The sequence below is a fragment of the Zosterops lateralis genome, assembly GCF_965231275.1.
Source record: "Zosterops lateralis genome assembly, chromosome: 11".
Classification (NCBI taxonomy): Eukaryota; Metazoa; Chordata; class Aves; order Passeriformes; family Zosteropidae; genus Zosterops; species Zosterops lateralis.
In genome coordinates this window covers 4,453,224-4,470,710 of record NC_139771.1, presented here as the reverse complement: position 1 = coordinate 4,470,710, position 17,487 = coordinate 4,453,224, and the positions used below count along the sequence as shown (strand labels likewise).

Sequence of the window (17,487 nt, the reverse complement as noted above, 5' to 3'; positions counted from 1 at the left end):
AGATATGGTTTGCAGTGGAAAATCTGAGCAATTCTCTGACCACGACAGGGAAACAGAACGATGAAGATTCCTCTCCCTGATTTGCAATCAGAGCTCACAGCAGGTGGAAACTGCAGAGCTCTTGGACTTAACCCTTCTTGGAGAGCTGCTGCAATTTCTGAAAATAAAAACAGCTACAAAGTCTGTTCCAAGGCATGGTATAATGATTTAATTATACAATACCACTTCCTAGCTGCAAATTGAACACAGAGAAGCAGAGAGCACTGTTTGCACAAAGACTGGCTAAATCTGTACATCCCCATTTTTGGTTCTCAGCCTGACCCATTTAATGGCTGAATAAGAATCTAAGTGAAACCACTGGGAGCAGTCATAGCCCAGCACTTAGAAAATTCTTTTCCCCATCCATGATGTGCTGAGCACATCTCTCCTCTTTCCCATGTTCATGGGAAATGCAGTTTCCATTGGCTAAATAATCTTGGGGGTCTTGTGATAGTTTTGTGAATTAGGTCTCGAATTTTCTACATATATTTACATGACATCTTCACAGTCAGAAACAGATCAACAAATACAAACTTCCTTGCTTCCAGTTGGACTCTGCAGACAGACAGAGCAAGAAAAGGAAAACCTGGGAAGTGCCCTCACACCTGTTTGAAGTTGCCATTCTTTCTCTGCTCCCAGTCCATCATGTCATGGAAGATTGGGATCATGATATTCCTGACTTCTGGTTGTGGAACGAGCGTAACACCCAGAAAGGGGCCAATCATTCCGGGAATAAAGTGAATCTTGTGCTCACCTGTACAACACAGAACAATTATAATTCAATAAAAGCCTTTGCTACCTGTCACTGAGAAAATAGGGAACCCTTGCAATAATGACATTTACACAGTAGTAAGCATGAACATTACAAAAGCAAACATTCTTTTTCTGAAAAGGAATGAAAAATCAGTATTTGCTTTACACCATTTCTTGCAAAGTCTCTAAGACCATTTTTAATTTCACTATGAAAGCCTTCAGCAAAAAACGTCAGTGCATTTTACTTGCAAAGGAATTCAAACTGTCAAAAGTAACCAAACTAAAACATACTAACTGGGGGAAAAGAGGCCAGGGGTGCTTCTGATTCATGAAGATTTTGAAGGGGCTGGTGAAAACAATGGTACTTAATGGAGCATGTTTAGATTTCAAGGAACTACAGAGCTCTTGGTCCCCACTGCAGTCTCAATTCTCTAACTGCCATTGATGGGACCAAGTGGAGCTGCTCCAGGAGGGACCTGAGGCACTTTGCTGACAATCTCTTCTGAGCCACACTACTGCACTGCTGCAGAGAGAAACTCAACAAAGCCTGATCTGGAACAGCATCCAGTGATAAATGTCTGCTTCTTGCTTCTCACTTGAGTTTGTCCAGCATCATTTTATGGGTATTGGATCTCTGTTATCTTAGAGGACCTTTTATTCTCCACACAGATCTTTTGAATTGTGACCAGTTCTGGCTGTATCATTTTAGTTGTGCAAGACAAATCAGGCTTATTCCATTTTCTTGCTTCTGTAGTCTTTCTGACTGTTGTCTGAACTTTGTCCAACTTGCCTTGGGTTTATATTTTTTTGTGATTTGTTGTTTCTTTTAGCTGTAGAAAGCAGGACTGGGCAAACTAATCTAGAACCAAGTGCACGTAGGGAAAACACTGTGACAGTAATATGATCTCTCTTCTCTTACTCCAGATTCTTACATATTTTCTCAAAGATTACAAAATCTCCTTTATTCATAGCATTTTACAGGTAGCTCCCTTTCAGCTGATTATCAGCATGGTACATTTGTTGTCTTTGGTTTTTTGAATAACAACTCCTACCTGTATTCCTACACATAAAATATTTGTATTTGGCTTGGTGAATATTTTGCTGCCACATTATTAAATTATCCAATCTGACTCATGTCACCTCCTTTGGTCTCTTAGTGATTCACCTACTCACGTCCTTGTATTTGTGATCTCTATCAGCAAAGATTTAATTTTCCTCTAGAATACAGTGCAGAAGAGAGTTTTGGTGGGAGAAGTACTTCTCTTCAGAGAAACAAAGGATTCTGTGATGCCACAAAACATTAAACAGATTTTAAAATCTGACAGAAACAAGGTTTTTCTTTGGCATTGGTAGTCAGGTGAGAGAGGGAGAGGCTTACCCAGGTTCTGCCACATGCTGAAGAGCTCATAGGCCATCATCACTCTCATATCACCATACCTGAGAGAGAACAGAGACACAGCTGCCCAGGGAACAAAAACTTGCAAGGCAGTGATGTGAAAAAATAATCAAATGGTTAAAAAAAAATTCAGTTTACATTTATGTCAATGTAAGAATATCAAACAACTTGACTAATTGCTGTATTGGGAGATCTAGTTATTCATTAGGCATTTCACATTCCAGGTTTCATAATAAATCACAGATACTTATGGTAGAAAAATAAGGCCCTTTTTTGAGGTGGGAACCCAACAAAACATATCCTTCCTTACTTATCCAGAATCTTCTTCCTCTTAGGTGGTGTGGCATTTTCTAGTTGGAGACTCGGCTGGTTTATAAACAAAACTGCCAGGCTGAAATAAGAGTTCCACACCTGTGACAAGGGAAGGAATATCATAACATTACACTCCAAGAGTAAGTTTAAAAGAAGTGGAGAAAGACATAGACTCCTTTTGGTTATCAAGGGGTAACTTCATCAATATGTCTCTTACTATGGAGATACAAATGAACTCTTAAGGGTACAAATGGATTATTTAGAACCCGGTAGGAACTGAAATTAAAACCCCCACAAAAGCAATGCCACTGGGTTTTCCTCTTTGCACCAGAGCTCAAGAATTAATAAACCTGGTGACATCAGCAAACTTTTAAATTGTTTTTCTGTATGTTGAATGGATTTTATCTGTCAAGAATCCCCAGAGATCATGAATTGTATAATGAATGAGACCCCTGTAATTTGGTCTGTTTTCCCAAAGAGATGAGGTTTTTGGTGTGTGCACTTGTGCCCAGGTGCATGTCTGGCAGCTCTTCCTTACTAACACTGAACCTGCTGCCCATCTCCAACTACATCAGATGCAGGGACAACACTCCCTAGGATTGTGTTCCTCCAGGTTTTGTGTCATCAGCCAGAGAGACCTCTGGGAGAAGAAGTTAATGAATGCCCCAACTTCAGGAAAAGCATTGCCTGAGTTTACACTGCATTATCCATCAGTCTGGAAGACAGCACACTCCATTAGCCCCATGCTTATGGAATTACTTGTTTCCTTTATGAGGGACTGAATTTTCCTGATCTGATCTCACACTGTATCTGTTCTACTTCCCATCAGTTCCACAGCAGATTCCATTCCTGTCCTTTATCAGATAGGTCATCTTCCTGACAGACACTCTAATAAATGCTGCAAATATCATCAGCTAATGCAGAGGGCAGTTCCTGTTCCTTTGTTACTGCTGGTTTGAAAAGGTGTCAGAACATTTTCTGAATCAATTCTTACTTTAAAATCGAAGTCCGTTTCTGTGAAATTCTTATGCAGGGCAGAAGACAAGTACTGAACCGTTGTAACTATGATACTGCAGCCAAAAACAAAGAAAAGAAAACAAAAAGAGAACATTTGAATCTGGAATACAACATATTACAGTGATTAGTGGTGCTGGGTTTACTGCACGTACAGAGAAGAGCATTCTCTGTGTAATCAGTGATATGTACACAGAAGTCACTCTTCTGTGTTTTATGAACAATTTGTATTAATTAATGCAAGATTATGAATGTTCACTATTATTTTAACTTTCAGAATTTACACATTTAAAATCCTATCTATTTTGCATGGCTGGGCAATATGATCACCAGGGAAATGGAAAAATACACTCCTTCTCCTCCTGTTCTAAGCAGAAAGATTATTTTGCCCAGAGAAGAGTGGCTCAAGAATTTTTGAGCTGTCCTTGTCCACTTGTCTATACAATGGTCCTTTCTCTCACTCTCATTCAACTCAAGATATTTGCAAGTATTTTGCCAGTATTTGATCCTGTGTTATTTTTTGTTGGTGGCTACATACACCTTAGTGAAAGGTAATTAAGGTTAGATTCAGGAATTTATAAATGGCATGCAGATAAGGCAACAGTAGTATCAAAAGAAGAGCACTTCTCTGATGTGATGCAAGCAATACTCCAGCAGTGCTGCTAAATGTAACTGTCAGTCTAAGGCTTTGTGGCAAAATTATGCCCAAAGGAACAGGTAACCTGCAGCATCTGAGAGAGCTACTGTTTCAGGTGGATTTCTTTTTTCTTCCAGAACTTCATTGAATCTTTATGCTTGAATTACTGAAATGCACTTCTTTCACTTCTCATTAGCAGCGTGGACTTGCAGAGCGTTAAGCTCAGCTGAGCAGGCAGCCTTTAGGAGCATTTCCATGGAGTTTCCTCAGAGTGGGAATGCTCCAGCTAGTTTAGCTAAGGAAACTAGTGAGTAATTCCAGTCACCCTCTGTTCAACAGTGCTGCCAAGCCAACCCAGCAGAAGCAAGAAACCGAGGTAAAATGGAGCATTAAAATGGCAGATGACAACTGAATTGAGAAGGAACTCTGTGTAATGCTTTGGTGTCACAGCTGGGGTCTGCTCCCCTTTTCCCAAATTACCAGAATGCCTCTCCTCACTTGGCTAAGGAGGGATGTTCATGGGAAAGAACAAATGTTCAGTGCAGGGATTCCCCCTGTCAAGGGAGCGAGAGGCCCATAAACACCCCTCTGTGTGCTGGAGCTGCTGGGCCCCCTTGGCCCCTCATGGCAACTCCTTCAGCTCTGCTTTTAACTCTGAGAATAGTGGTGGAGTTTAACAAATCCACGAACACATAGGTTTGATCCAGAGTGTTACAACAGCAGCACAATGAGGACCAGCACTCCAGAGTTCCTGTCTTGATCCTCACATCTCAGTCTGAGGAAGAACACTGCCCCCAGGCTTTAGCTGCCACAGAACGGCAACACTCGACACCTGCTCCTCTACTTACTTGCTGGTGAGCAGCCTCATCACCATCCAGTCTCGAGGAAAGACACTCATCTTCATCAGGTTCCGAAACACACAGAAAATCTTCAGAAGGAACTCCTGTCACACAGGGAAAAATAATTTAAAATCCCCAGCAGTTGCAGTGAATCTATTTTCTTGATTGTAAGAAAGACCATTAAGCTGGGTGTACTCTACTTGAGCTTTGTGTTGCAAGGCCATTCACATGGAAGCATGGAAGCAACGTACATTGAAATATGGCTTTATTCCTTTTGTTTGCATCTAATACACAACTTGCAGCTTCTTTAAAATCTTCAGTTCTACAGGGAGATGAAAATTTTCCCTATGTGCATAATTGTATTTTACTTCTCATACTATCACCGAGAGTTCCAGTGTCAATTTGCAGCTATTTTCAAACATACGGGACTCATAAACACTTTTTAATGATTCATTTTACTAACTTATCTGTCCAAATTTCTTTGGACTTGTGTCACAATTTGAGAACTAACCACACCCCCTAGCCCAATAAAACTCCGACACAGGCTTTCTAAAATAGTAACAGAAAACCCCATTTCTGGCAACACACGGCAGCAAAGAGCTCTTAGACACATTCAGCTGAATGTTTGCTTTCAAAAAAAAAATCCCCAAACCTGAAGACATTTTTGTTTTTTGACTACCTGCACCTCCATATCTGTACAGAACAACAGGGAAGGTTAAACGGGACAAGTTGTTGGCCTTGCAAACTATGATATTGTTGTTTTGTTTTCCTTCCAGACAAAATCAAAATAGCAGAGAAATTGGCAGAGCAGGGATTCTTTAAAACTTTATTTTTGAATATAGTTTCTTTAAAATATAGAATATAGATTCTTCAAAACTGTATCCAGGAGGCTCCTCCACAGATGCCATTATGCCTTAATGGATGGTGTGTGATTAATGTCTTGGTGTCACTGAGCTCAGAGCAAAGCATTAGAAGCTCCTTGACTTTTGCCCTCATTCTGCCCAAAGTGTAACATTGGTAAGTGGTAGATGAATATTCACAGTGGTAAGTGAATAAAATGCCTTTCCATGCCAGAAAAAGTATTGGAAATATTTTAACAGCCATATTTGATGGGAAAAAAGAAGAGTAATATATACAATCTTCAGCCTTTGTGCTACTCTTGGAACATATACTCAGATTATCAGAGATACACCACCTCTTTTGGGCATAAAGACAAATTTTAGTTCAGTGACCTTTCCACAAGTCTGACATAAGAACTATAGTTTAGATGGCTTTTAAAATAGCTATTAAAATTTATTATGAATTAATTTACCAAATCATTTTCCTGTGAGTAATTTGAAAGTTACCAGAAAGGCAGCAATCTTAGATAACTATCAACCTGAGATACACTGAACCCTGCAACCTAAAGATAAGAATTTTATCATTCCAATTCGTTTCCCTGATTAATTCAGCTTCTCTATATGCACACAAAATATTTAAAAGCTGAAAGTCTATCCAGAAAGGACTTCTCACTGCTTCTCCATTTCATTTGTTAAGATAACAGACGTTCCTGCCACATTACATTGTTCTTATTGTGCATATTTGAGTGCCATGCTAAACAAAATTGTTTTATATAAAAGCTTATCTTTATTTATAGAATTAGTCTGGCTTTTAAACAGGCTGTTGCTGGAGATACTCTTCTTCCCCATCAAAGTTGAGGTAAGAAGTTCTGCTGGTGTGAGATGTGAGATGTGCCATTTCAAAATGTCAGAGGTCTGTGCCCCTCACCAACTCCTGCTGTTCACTGAGTGCCATAATTTAAGCTGATGTCCACAAAGCATGTAGCAAGTGGAGTGGTAAGGTTATACCTTTCCCAAAAAAATATTTCATCTGCTGAGACATTTGTAACCCCCAAAAGGCTTGAAATTCTCTTCTGGCATATAATCAATACCCTTTGTAAGAAAGCTCCAGTGCATACTGAACATGAAGTAAAATGCTATACAACAACTGACTTCACATTCACAGGATTAAAAAAACCCATGTTCCTCTGCCTGTGTGTTATATGTAACAATTACAATAACCTTTATGTCCAACAGCATCTATCCTGGGACTCTGTTTGCTGTTATAAAGATAATTTGGTGCCTTGTGCTCTCAAATGTGTTTTTGCAACACTACAGCAATGATTCTAAAAGTGAAAGGAAGGTCCCTGAACAGAGTGCCAGTGGATGGGAATGATTAACAGAGCTAGTGATGCTGGAGGAATTCCCCTCTGTTCTCCCATTCTGAGGGAATCACCCTACAAACATCACATCCTTTTGTACCTTCAGTTCATCCTTGCTTTGGAAGTTGTCCAGTAAGTGCTGGAAGTGAGTGTCTGACATCTGACGAAGCAAAGATAAAAGGCAGGAGACATATTCTCCCTGTTGACCAAATGAGAAACTCTTTCATTCAGGCAATCTGAAATTTCATAGATACAAAGCTTAACCCGGGGGAAGGTATAAAGGGAGGGGTCTGAAATGGCCCCAATGCCTATGAGGGGGCAGCTGACATGCACAGAGATTGAAAGTACTTCAGGTTAACAGTTCCTGAGTTACTGTTAATACAGGGATACACCTCCAGGAGGCTCCTCCACAGATGCCAGTTTTAAAGGTCTTTTAATCAAAGCTGTAGTCTAATAAAAAATATTTCAAAATTATTAATACAGACATTAACAAATCACCCTCCAAGCATGCAGGTTTTGACAATACCTTTTTCAGTACTTCAAATACACAGTGTCTGTCAGAGGTGTGACTGCAGCTCATGCCAACAGACCAGCAATTATTTGAAGTAAGTGACTCCAACCAGTAAGGCAGTGACAGCTTGGGATCAGGCTAGGCTACAGAAGGTGTCTGGAAGCTTGTAAATATACAGCTTATTAGTGTTCACCAAGTTCTGTGCTGTCAAAGCTCCAGTACTGACAGGACTGCAATCAGATTTCCTGAGCACAGTCTGGGTAAGCCCACATGAGCTACAATTACATTTCTGTAATTCTGCAAAGCAAATACACCCTAACCAGTTACCACAGCATCCCAAAGTGTTTTCCAAACAGGAGCTCCCCCATTTTACAAATCTGAAATCAAAGCACAGAGAAGGTAAGCAATCTGTCCAAGAGAACAAGCAAAGTGGTGCCAAAAACATCAGGTCTGGATTTGTTGACTACCAGTCCCTTGCACAACACTATTTTTTGTTGCAACAGAGAAACTAATCTGGAAAATGCACAAACCTAAGCCATATCTAGTAAGAATCCACATATCACTGTGCTGTGGAATGTAAATTGAGGAGCAAATATAAGGGACTGTGCCTTCCAATTTATTGTTTTTCTAAATGGATCAACCATCTACCCAGAAGCTGTGACACGGGTTGTTGCAATAAACTTTCCAGGGCTGAACTTCACTGGGAAGAAAGATGTACTCTTCTGTGTGGGCTGGCATGTGGTAAACAGAGTAAGTCAAATGACAGCAGTAAAAGGAAACTGAGATATTACTGGACATTTGCAAGGCAGTGCCTTTCTTGTCCTGTATCAAAGAAAATCTCATTATCTGAGCTAACATGGAAAGATCCAGCCTTCTCTCTTGTATGAGAAGTGCACCTTAGTGCACATCTGTCCCCAGTGGCACTGTTGAGGTTTCAGCCATTTGCTAAAAAAACAAGTCTAAATAAAGGATGTTCTGAACAGCAGTTTAACAGCCTACATTGTGCAAAAGCAGCATTAGAGACTCCAACAAATAAAAACACACTAAAATAGGCTAGAGTAGAAAAGGGCAGAAATCCAGGAATGAAGAAGCCTGAATAGCAAAATTCTCTTCTTTTTCTTCTCTTGCAGTGCATGCCAAAGAAAAATTTCTTCCTTGTGGCTAAGGCTGGCAGCTGGGTAAAGTGGTGGCTTCTCCCACCAAGCTCAACAGCTCATTTGACTTAGCATCTCTTAATTTCTTTTGAAAAAGTATGTTGTGTTTCATTTGCATGAAATAATCAATGACCCTGGACAGAAGCTCTCCAGGGTGTTAAGCAAAGGATTTAACCACAGAGCACTGCCATATCCTCAGTTTTGGGGTCACAGCCTGATACTCATTATAGCCCTTGGTGATACCACCTTAGGGGTGAAGCCCCAGGCAGCTCCCCAGCACCTCAAGTCTTAAGTAATAACTCTGAATCACAGCTGCAAAGACAAACAAGAAAATAATCTGGAAATCCACTAAAGCTTCCTGAGCTCCACTGCTTCCTGCAGCCCTCACTAGTGCAGGGAGGAAGGAATGGGTTTGTGGCTTATTAAGGGAAAGAGACAAAGCCCTGGGCATTCATGCAGCAGAGATGATGATGAGGTGCCAATGGTGGTGAGGGACTGAACCAGAGGTTAGAGAAGCAGGAAATAGAAACTGATTGTTAGTTACTAACAGTGATTTCTGCTGTGCACTGCGGGCAGCGCTGCCCTCTTACCGCCTCCTGAGACTGCGATTTACTCATGATTGTGAGCAGAGTTTGTAACAGCACGTCCAGGAGGCTCTCCACCATCATCTCAACCTCCTCCACGACATCTCCCTCCTACAGCAAGTGGTGAGCAAACAGTTAGAAACTGGAGAGATGGAACAGGTAAAGACAGTTATGCTGAGTCAGTCATACCACAGGCTTGCTGGGATAGAGCTCACAGAAGTACAATCAAATTCCTCATTGGTACCAGATCGTGCTGTTCTGTTAGCGTATGTGTGTTACCTTGACAGTTTCTGATGGAAACCAGGTCACAGCCATAAAGGTTAGTCTATAATCAAAGGTCTAGAACACAACAGGAGCAAATTATGTTCAGGAACCTTTTCCATGTCAGTATTACTTTAGCTTATTTCCATGATACCTTTCATCTCATTCCTTTCACACAGAACCATGACTTGTCATTGGAAATACACATTGGTATGAATTATATTTAGTATCACGAGCTTCCTACTTTAGTCAGGTGGGGAAACTTCACCACCCCCTCTTTGTGAGCATTGCTTTACATGATCTAGTTACCATTTGAGATCAGAGTGTTATGACCGTCAAAGCTGGGTGTTGAAACTCAGCAGCAATTTCCAAAAGTAAGTGGGATTTCATTGATTGGATAATTTTAGAGTATTCTTTTCATGTGAACCACAAAGTGCTAGTTACTGTCTCTTGCAGAACTGCAAGTCCTTGAGCTTTGTACAACTTTTAAACTCCACTGGAATCTAAGTTCTGGGAGAACTTGCGTGAAGAAAATTAAACAGTGTCAAAGCTGGTAAGGGAGTATGTGAGTCCCCCCTCCTAACAGCAAGCACACTGTGTAATGAGGATGCTCTGAGTCACACACAGAGCCAGACCCTCATTTCAGATGTTCTCCTGCTGGCAGCACAATCTTGTTTTTAAAAGATTCTTCTAAAAATCTGTATTAACCTATAAAAACATCTCACTCTTCATTTTACTAAATTAGTGGTGCAAATGCAAAAATTAAAATCAAGTAGCTGATTTACCAAAGAACTGGTCTTGATTATGGAGAAGATACTACTGAGGATCCCAGAACAGATCAGCAGCTCCTTCTGCTGTCGTAGGTGAAGGTGAATGTGGTGAAGGACCACAGGCAGCAAGATGCGCCGGGACTCTGAATGGAGGAAAATTGTTTCAAATGCAAGGAAGGAAAATATTTACAAACAATTACAATGGATGGTTTCAGCAAAATTCTGTGGTGTTATCATTCTCATCTTGTACTGAGTACAATAATTGAAGTGCACTAACTTGAGGTCCTCTCTACACAAAAGAGAAACCCAGTGGAGCTTTCTATCTTCCACTTTACTTTCATAATTTCTTTCATTCAGACCTTTATGTACGAAATGAACTCACAATCTTCACCCATTTTCCACTGAGTTCTTAAAGATTTATTAAAATTCTGTTTTTAAAGTATATGTATGCAATAATATAAGTATATTTAAGTAAAATTTTAAGAATTAAAGAGTTACTAAAGTGTTGAGCTAAAGAAATATTAAAGTTATGACATAAAGATTAAAGATACTTTAAATGAATGTGGTGGGTTTCTCACACGACTATCCCCCCTGTTTCTCAGGCATAAGCTGGCTGGAAAGTAAGTTTCCTTCCTGTCCCAATAAGAGCAATGCAAAGTGTAAAGTGAGATCTGGCAGTTTTAAAAATTGACTTGATTTTTTAATGTATGTTTATCAACCTTTAACAGCTACAGTTTATCTAGGATGGATTTATAAACATTTCCTACCATAGTGAAACTTGTAAAGTATTTGTGTTGAACAGAGTTAACAGAGTTACAGAATATTCTGAGCTGGGACACACAAGGATCATGGAATATACAACTTGAAGTGAAAGCCCTTGTAAAAAGAGGGATCAGCCCCACAGTGTTGGCTTTATTAGCACCCTGCTCCAACTGAGTGAATGAATACATTTATCCACGATGCTGCCAAGAGAAATAATGACCAACATTACTGGCATTCAGTAGGGAATTATCTGCACCAAAGCCACTGCAAAAGCAGTGTTACAAAACCAACCCAAGGTGTTGGTGCCCTGGGGGACAGCAGGCTGAGCCCCACTCACCTGAGAAGGAGAAGAGGCGGCTGTCGACCGTGCGGGCGATGGACTGGAGCTTGACCACGTCCATGGACTGGCCGATGTGCACCGTGCTGGGCATGCTGCCCAGGGTGCCCCGCACAAACTCCGCCACCTCCTGCACCGTGAACATCTGCAGCAGCTCGTCGAAGATGGCGGGAAACGAGTTCAGCAGGGCGGCCTGCAGGCACAGGAGGGAGCTCAGCACCTGCCCTGCCCCGCCTGCAGCTCAGTGCTCGATGACAGGAACAACGGGAATACTGAATGAAGGGTCTGCACAAAGCTACTACAGACTGGGCTATGGCTGGTGCTCGTGGTTTGTGCTACCTGGAGCTCACAGGGAACAAGTCACATGTAGCATAGAAAAATCAAGTGCTGCTGCAATAGTAAATCTTAGGATAAGTTGCACACATATATATAGCTTCAAAAAGCTGTATTTTAGTATACAGCTTGTAAAATAGAAAAAAATTTGAGATATCAGAGAACGGGAGAGAGTCCATTTTTGTTGATTTACTTTTTTCAGTTAATACAACACTTGCTTCTGATTAGAGAGTTCTATACCATTTGTTTGTACTAAGCAACCACTTAAGACTGTTAAAACTCTTCAGAAAATATTCTGAAGTGAAGAACCTGCTGACAGACCTTTAACCAGTTCTGCCATGTGATATTTCAAGATTTCTGCAGCAGGGGTGGGGTGTGAGTCCACGTGAAAGAGGCACCACATCATGCGAGTGTGCATGCGATTCTTGCAGTAACAGATATTTCCAGCAAGCTGGAGCTATCCTTGAAAGTGCTTCTTAAAGTGCAGAAATGGTATCACCACAACAGCAACAAAAACCTCTTCATGTCTTATTTCCTGTTTTTCAATTAATTTTTTCACAAGAGTAGAAAATTCTATGCATCACCCTATGCTCAATTCTGCACACTTGGAGTCCTATCGAACAACTGCCACCACCTTTAATGTTTTAAAATTCTTCCCTTCTACATCCTACCCAAGCTCCACACCTGCTTCCTCATTATAACTATTTAAATTCCTAGATGGTCGGTTTCTTGAAGCAGCCTCACCTCCACTCTTCCCTTCCTGCCATTCCCACCTCCCTTCCCTGAAACTCTCCACACAAACCCCCAGTGATTTCCTGCACAGGTTCAGGTTTACCAGACTTCACTGCAGATCTCTGTTCAGCTTTGCCCTTCCAGAGTCTCACCACTGTCAGTATTTTTTTTTTCCTCTGAGATTTCCTCTGAGTGTTTTCTCACTGCATAGACATTTTAGTATCTCTTCCATACTGATATAATTCTCCTAATCCATACAATCCCAGCCTCCTTCTTTGCAAAGTCTTTTTTCCTTCTACAGTGAAATCTATTTAATAGTATTTGAGCAAAATCAAGTTATTTTAAAATTTACCTCCTTCTTCCACTCATTCTCTCTCAAAATCTTCTTTTGTTACAATCAACTCAGATTACACAAGACCCCACAAGGCCTCCTGGGTGTTGTCACCTATTTGTTCCTGCATACCTGCAATGTACTAACAAAATAAATAAGTATAAATCGCTTCACTAGCTCCTGGTAGTTTTGGAAGGCAGTAACAGCCACAAATCCAGTCACTGTCTTTATCTTTGGGATAATATAAGTGAAATTACAATATCGGCCCAACAAATCCTTACAGGAGTTTTCCTAAACTTTCTATTACTTAGAAAGCAGAAGGATTTCTGTATAGCCCTAGCAATCCACGGGTAGGCACAGGATCTCTTCAGGAAGATTTGGAGCTGTCCTGAGATGACATAATTTCAACAGTTCCTTGAAGGATCCCATTATTGCACAACACCCTAAAATATGCTGGAACATTACTCATGTGCAGCTAATTGCCTGGGAGGAAGGAAATCAGTTTTACTCTCATTGCTGGAAAAAACTGAGATACTGAGATTTCTCAAATATCCTGGAGAAGAGGACAAGCGTGAGGGAAATTATGTTTGCCAGGGCCTCAAGCATTTCTGTGGGTATTTAACAATTGTCCAGATTTTCAGAACTAATAATCAAATAAGAAACAAATGCTTGGCTCCCCTGAATAAGGCGACTTATATAATCTTGTGTACACCCTCAGTACTGTCTTTTTGGTGTGTGGATGCCATAAACTGCTCCATGAATAACTGAAATACTCCTCACCTCCAAGTTTCAAAGTACTGGCCACTTAAACATCAAACTCCAGTTGATATGCAGGAAAAGAGTGTTTGGGGTAGGGTAAAGAGATTAACTGGGAACATCCACAAGGAAACACTTGAGCAGTCCTGGGGATCATTACTTACACAATTAAATGTCGGCCTTGTTGTGCCCCCACATTTTTGTGGGGCACCTGTCCCGGCTCCGCTCGCCTGCCCTCCAGGCTGAGGGGTCTAAGGGGCAATGGGATCAGGGGGCAACACAGTGGCAAAGGGGAAACAAAAAGTAAACTTTTCAAAGATTCAGCAAGGACAGGCTTTACAAATTACAAAAGTCCAAAGTAAGAAATAACATAGTGAGAGAAAGGAGGAAAAAAAATTAAAAAGAGAAAGAAAGAGAAAAAGGGAAAATCCCCCATCCTCACAGTGACTCTCCCTCTATATTTGGGACCAACACAAGTGGAAAATATTCAGAAGATACTGTTTCCATTCACCGTCACTTTGTCTGCAAAATTCTGTGCACCGATTTCTCTCGTTCCTGGCACATCTTATTAAAGCCACTAAAGGGTGATTAAATAAAACATTAGAGCAGCTGTTCTCAAATCTTTCTGAGCAGCTCCTTAAGAAAGAGATCACTCCACTGGCAGCTTCCTAACCAGCAGAGTCACTGCTTGGCTGCAACGTTCACAGCAGCTGCTTCTTTGGCAAAATACAGCAGGTGTTTCAAACATCTGTAATTCTGCATTAGTGATTACAAACCACCTTCACATTACGAGGGAGCTCTGGGTGCTCCCTTCTGACATTCTCTGAGCAGAGGCATAAAACAGCATGTTTGACATTTAACACTTAGATGCAGGAGTATGTAATGCAGTACAGTGGTCTTTAAAACTGAACCCAAAGCTGAGCAGCATCCTTTCTCACTTTGAGTATTGTCTTCAGCCCACATGGAGTCTTCATTAAGTCCTCTGGGCCATATTAAATGATGCATTAAATATGAGTATGGGCATCACAACATGTTTGTGGTCAGGCTGCACATGACACTGATTGTAACTTTAGCACATGCTGGAATTGTTTATCTGAGTGCAAATACAACAGTTGGAATTCTCACTGTGATGCTGCTGTGACTGTAAGTACTGATTTGAAGTGCTATAATGAAGGATTTAGAAGTTCTTGAGGCCAACCATAAGACATAGGAATGAGAGAGACTTGAAAACGCAGTTTACTTCTGCAAACAGTAAAAATTTCACTCTTATGTGAGAAGTTACTTCCTCTTAAGAGTGCCCCAGCCCAGCTCACCTGTGCAAAGCTACTGTCTAATGCCATTAATGGGTGTCTTGTTTCCCAGCATCGCCAGCTTGTTAGGGGGAAAAACTCCACTGACCTGCATTTAACCCCCATGTGCCCACGCCTCCTACCCCTGCAGGAACAGCTTCCTCGTGGTTTGCCAGTGGGAGTGTAGGAAATAGCAAACCTGTGTGAAGATGAGAGTCTCAGAGCTCCTGCTGTCCAAGCTGAGCACAAATCTGATGGACTGGAAAAGCTCCTGGATGCTAGAACGGAACTGCTCCTCCTCCATTCCACAAGTAGCTCTGGAGTAAAGGATCCGAGATTGGACAATGAACTTGAAAAGATATTCCAAGGCCTTAAGGAGCAGGAGAGGAAGGAGATCAAGACAGAGAAAAAGAGAGAAAGAAAATAAAGGAGCTTTAAAGAGAACCAGGAAAGACTACATGCATAATAACTAAAATCTTGAGCTTTAGAAAGGAGAATGAAAAACAGGTTTTATAAGTTACATAATTCAGTTAAGGAAGAGCTACCCTTAGGCAAATACTCATTCTCAATCAATAATCTTTGTTATTTGCATGTCCCACTAACAGAAAAAGTATGCATTTACATCAAAGAGACAAATCTGAGTTACATAATTTGAGGAAAATTTTGGTCAAGGTAAGAAACATCTGGTTTTCTCATGACTTGGCACAATGACTGAAGTATCTGAAGAAACTGTTCTGTTTTCTCACAAAATTTTGTAAATGGCATTATTTAGAACTGCATTTATCTGGCAGCAGGGACCATTGTTCTGAGCAGCTGTAACAAGTCATCAACAGTTCTGAGACACCAGCCCAGCAAGGTGACACTTCACACACCTCCTAGATGTTGGCTGTGCACAACTGTCAGTGCCAGAATGTACCAAATATCAGGGACATCACTCCTTCCCTGAGTACTTAATAGGATTCACCAGCAAAGCAGGATAATTCATGGTTTGATGATATCCTCAAAATCCAGCACAGGGAAACAACAGGCTAGAGATTCAGCAATCACAGGCTGTGCAGAAACCTTAGTAATATTTCACTGTATTCCATGGAAAATATTCAATGCTGGGAAAATGGAAATTAATTCAAATACAAATTTTGCTCCCAAGACATATTTTCGCACCCCTAAGAGTCGCTCACTGAACCATCACCCAATATGCACAAGTATGAAATGCTATGTTTTAAGTTTTAGAACGCTACAGCTTTAAGGATATAGAATGGGAATGTGAAATTCCTCATAAAGCCATAATGGATTTCAAAATGCCATTGACTCTTACAGCCTTTTATTTTTCACCCAGAAATAATGGCAACTTCAGTAATTCAGCAGTTATTATTTATATTTCTGTACTAAACCATCTCCCAGTGAAGCTTCCTTACACCAAAGATCTTCATCAGGAAGTATCAGCTGCATTCCTGGCTCATTTCCAGACAAAGGCCAGTTGGTTCCCAGTCATCTCTCCAAGGCTGACATCCCTGTGCTGACACCAAAGCCAGCACATGCAGTGCTTGTAGGAGCTGCTTTAGGGCTTCAGTACACACAGCCAGGAATCTCATCTGAGGGCTCATAACTTCAATGTGAGGATTACATTTTGCAGTGAATCAGAGCATTTGTGTGTGACCCTCCATAATTCCCTGTGGAATTATGGTGAGGTAGCAGGGCCCAGACCTTGTCACTGTCCTTAGCAAGCACAATGAGCCCACACAGGCAGAGAACCAAAGAGTCCCAGTGTTTGCACATATGGCTGGGATGCTAAAAACACAAACCAAGTCTTGGTAGCACAAGTCAGCACCAGGACTAACTTTGACTCTTGCTACCTATAACATCACAAATCTGATGTGCATTTGTGCCTAAAGACATACAAGTGCACTGAGATAAAATCCCAGCCCAGTGATGTTTGGCATGATACAAAAGGTCAGTGTCAAATTAAAGTAGGTCCCTCACAAACACAGTCTGTGTGCATGTTCATGTAACAGGTGAGCACCTCTGCCCTGTGGCCAGCAGGGAAGATTCAGGGAAAACCTCCTGAGGGAGAAAAGCCCTTGCTGTTGGTTTCCTAATCTAGGGAAAACCCACCTATAGTTCTGCTGGAAGATAACTGAAGCTGAAAGGGCATTTCTTTGACACAGTTCCTTAGTTCTTAATTTCCTCAGGGACAGCAAAACTTCATGGAGACTTGGTTACAGAAGTCCTCTGGGAGGCACAGGCAGCTGTTCCTTAATGCAGCTTTTGTGGAGCCTTGTATAGGGCACAATAAAGGAGCATGATGCTGTGCTCTAGGTAGAAATATCCTTTTGGTTATAGCTCCTCCAAGTTGCACAGGAGCTTTTGAGAATAAAGAGCAATCTTGAGGGAGGTAGGAAATTTTAGAAAACCTCTAGAACTCTGCTAATGCCAGTATTTGAAATCAGAATACTATGAGACATTTGCATGTCCATCAT

General features: G+C 41.1%; 1 protein-coding gene across 1 annotated transcript in view; it reads right to left on the bottom strand.

Moving 5' to 3' along the window:
- The window catches only part of DOCK3 (dedicator of cytokinesis 3), a gene marked incomplete at its 5' end in the record, with an annotated part of 197,309 nt that overhangs the window by 41,275 nt on the left and 138,547 nt on the right, over nucleotides 1–17,487 (bottom strand). Inside the window, 11 exons of the mRNA XM_083869273.1 lie at nucleotides 645–793; nucleotides 2,171–2,229; nucleotides 2,499–2,599; nucleotides 3,495–3,570; nucleotides 5,000–5,094; nucleotides 7,291–7,389; nucleotides 9,446–9,550; nucleotides 10,486–10,613; nucleotides 11,570–11,762; nucleotides 13,886–13,972; nucleotides 15,210–15,380. Of these exons, the coding sequence (XP_083725399.1) occupies nucleotides 645–793; nucleotides 2,171–2,229; nucleotides 2,499–2,599; nucleotides 3,495–3,570; nucleotides 5,000–5,094; nucleotides 7,291–7,389; nucleotides 9,446–9,550; nucleotides 10,486–10,613; nucleotides 11,570–11,762; nucleotides 13,886–13,972; nucleotides 15,210–15,380 (1,263 nt within the window). The remainder of the gene's footprint in view (nucleotides 1–644; nucleotides 794–2,170; nucleotides 2,230–2,498; nucleotides 2,600–3,494; nucleotides 3,571–4,999; nucleotides 5,095–7,290; nucleotides 7,390–9,445; nucleotides 9,551–10,485; nucleotides 10,614–11,569; nucleotides 11,763–13,885; nucleotides 13,973–15,209; nucleotides 15,381–17,487) is intronic.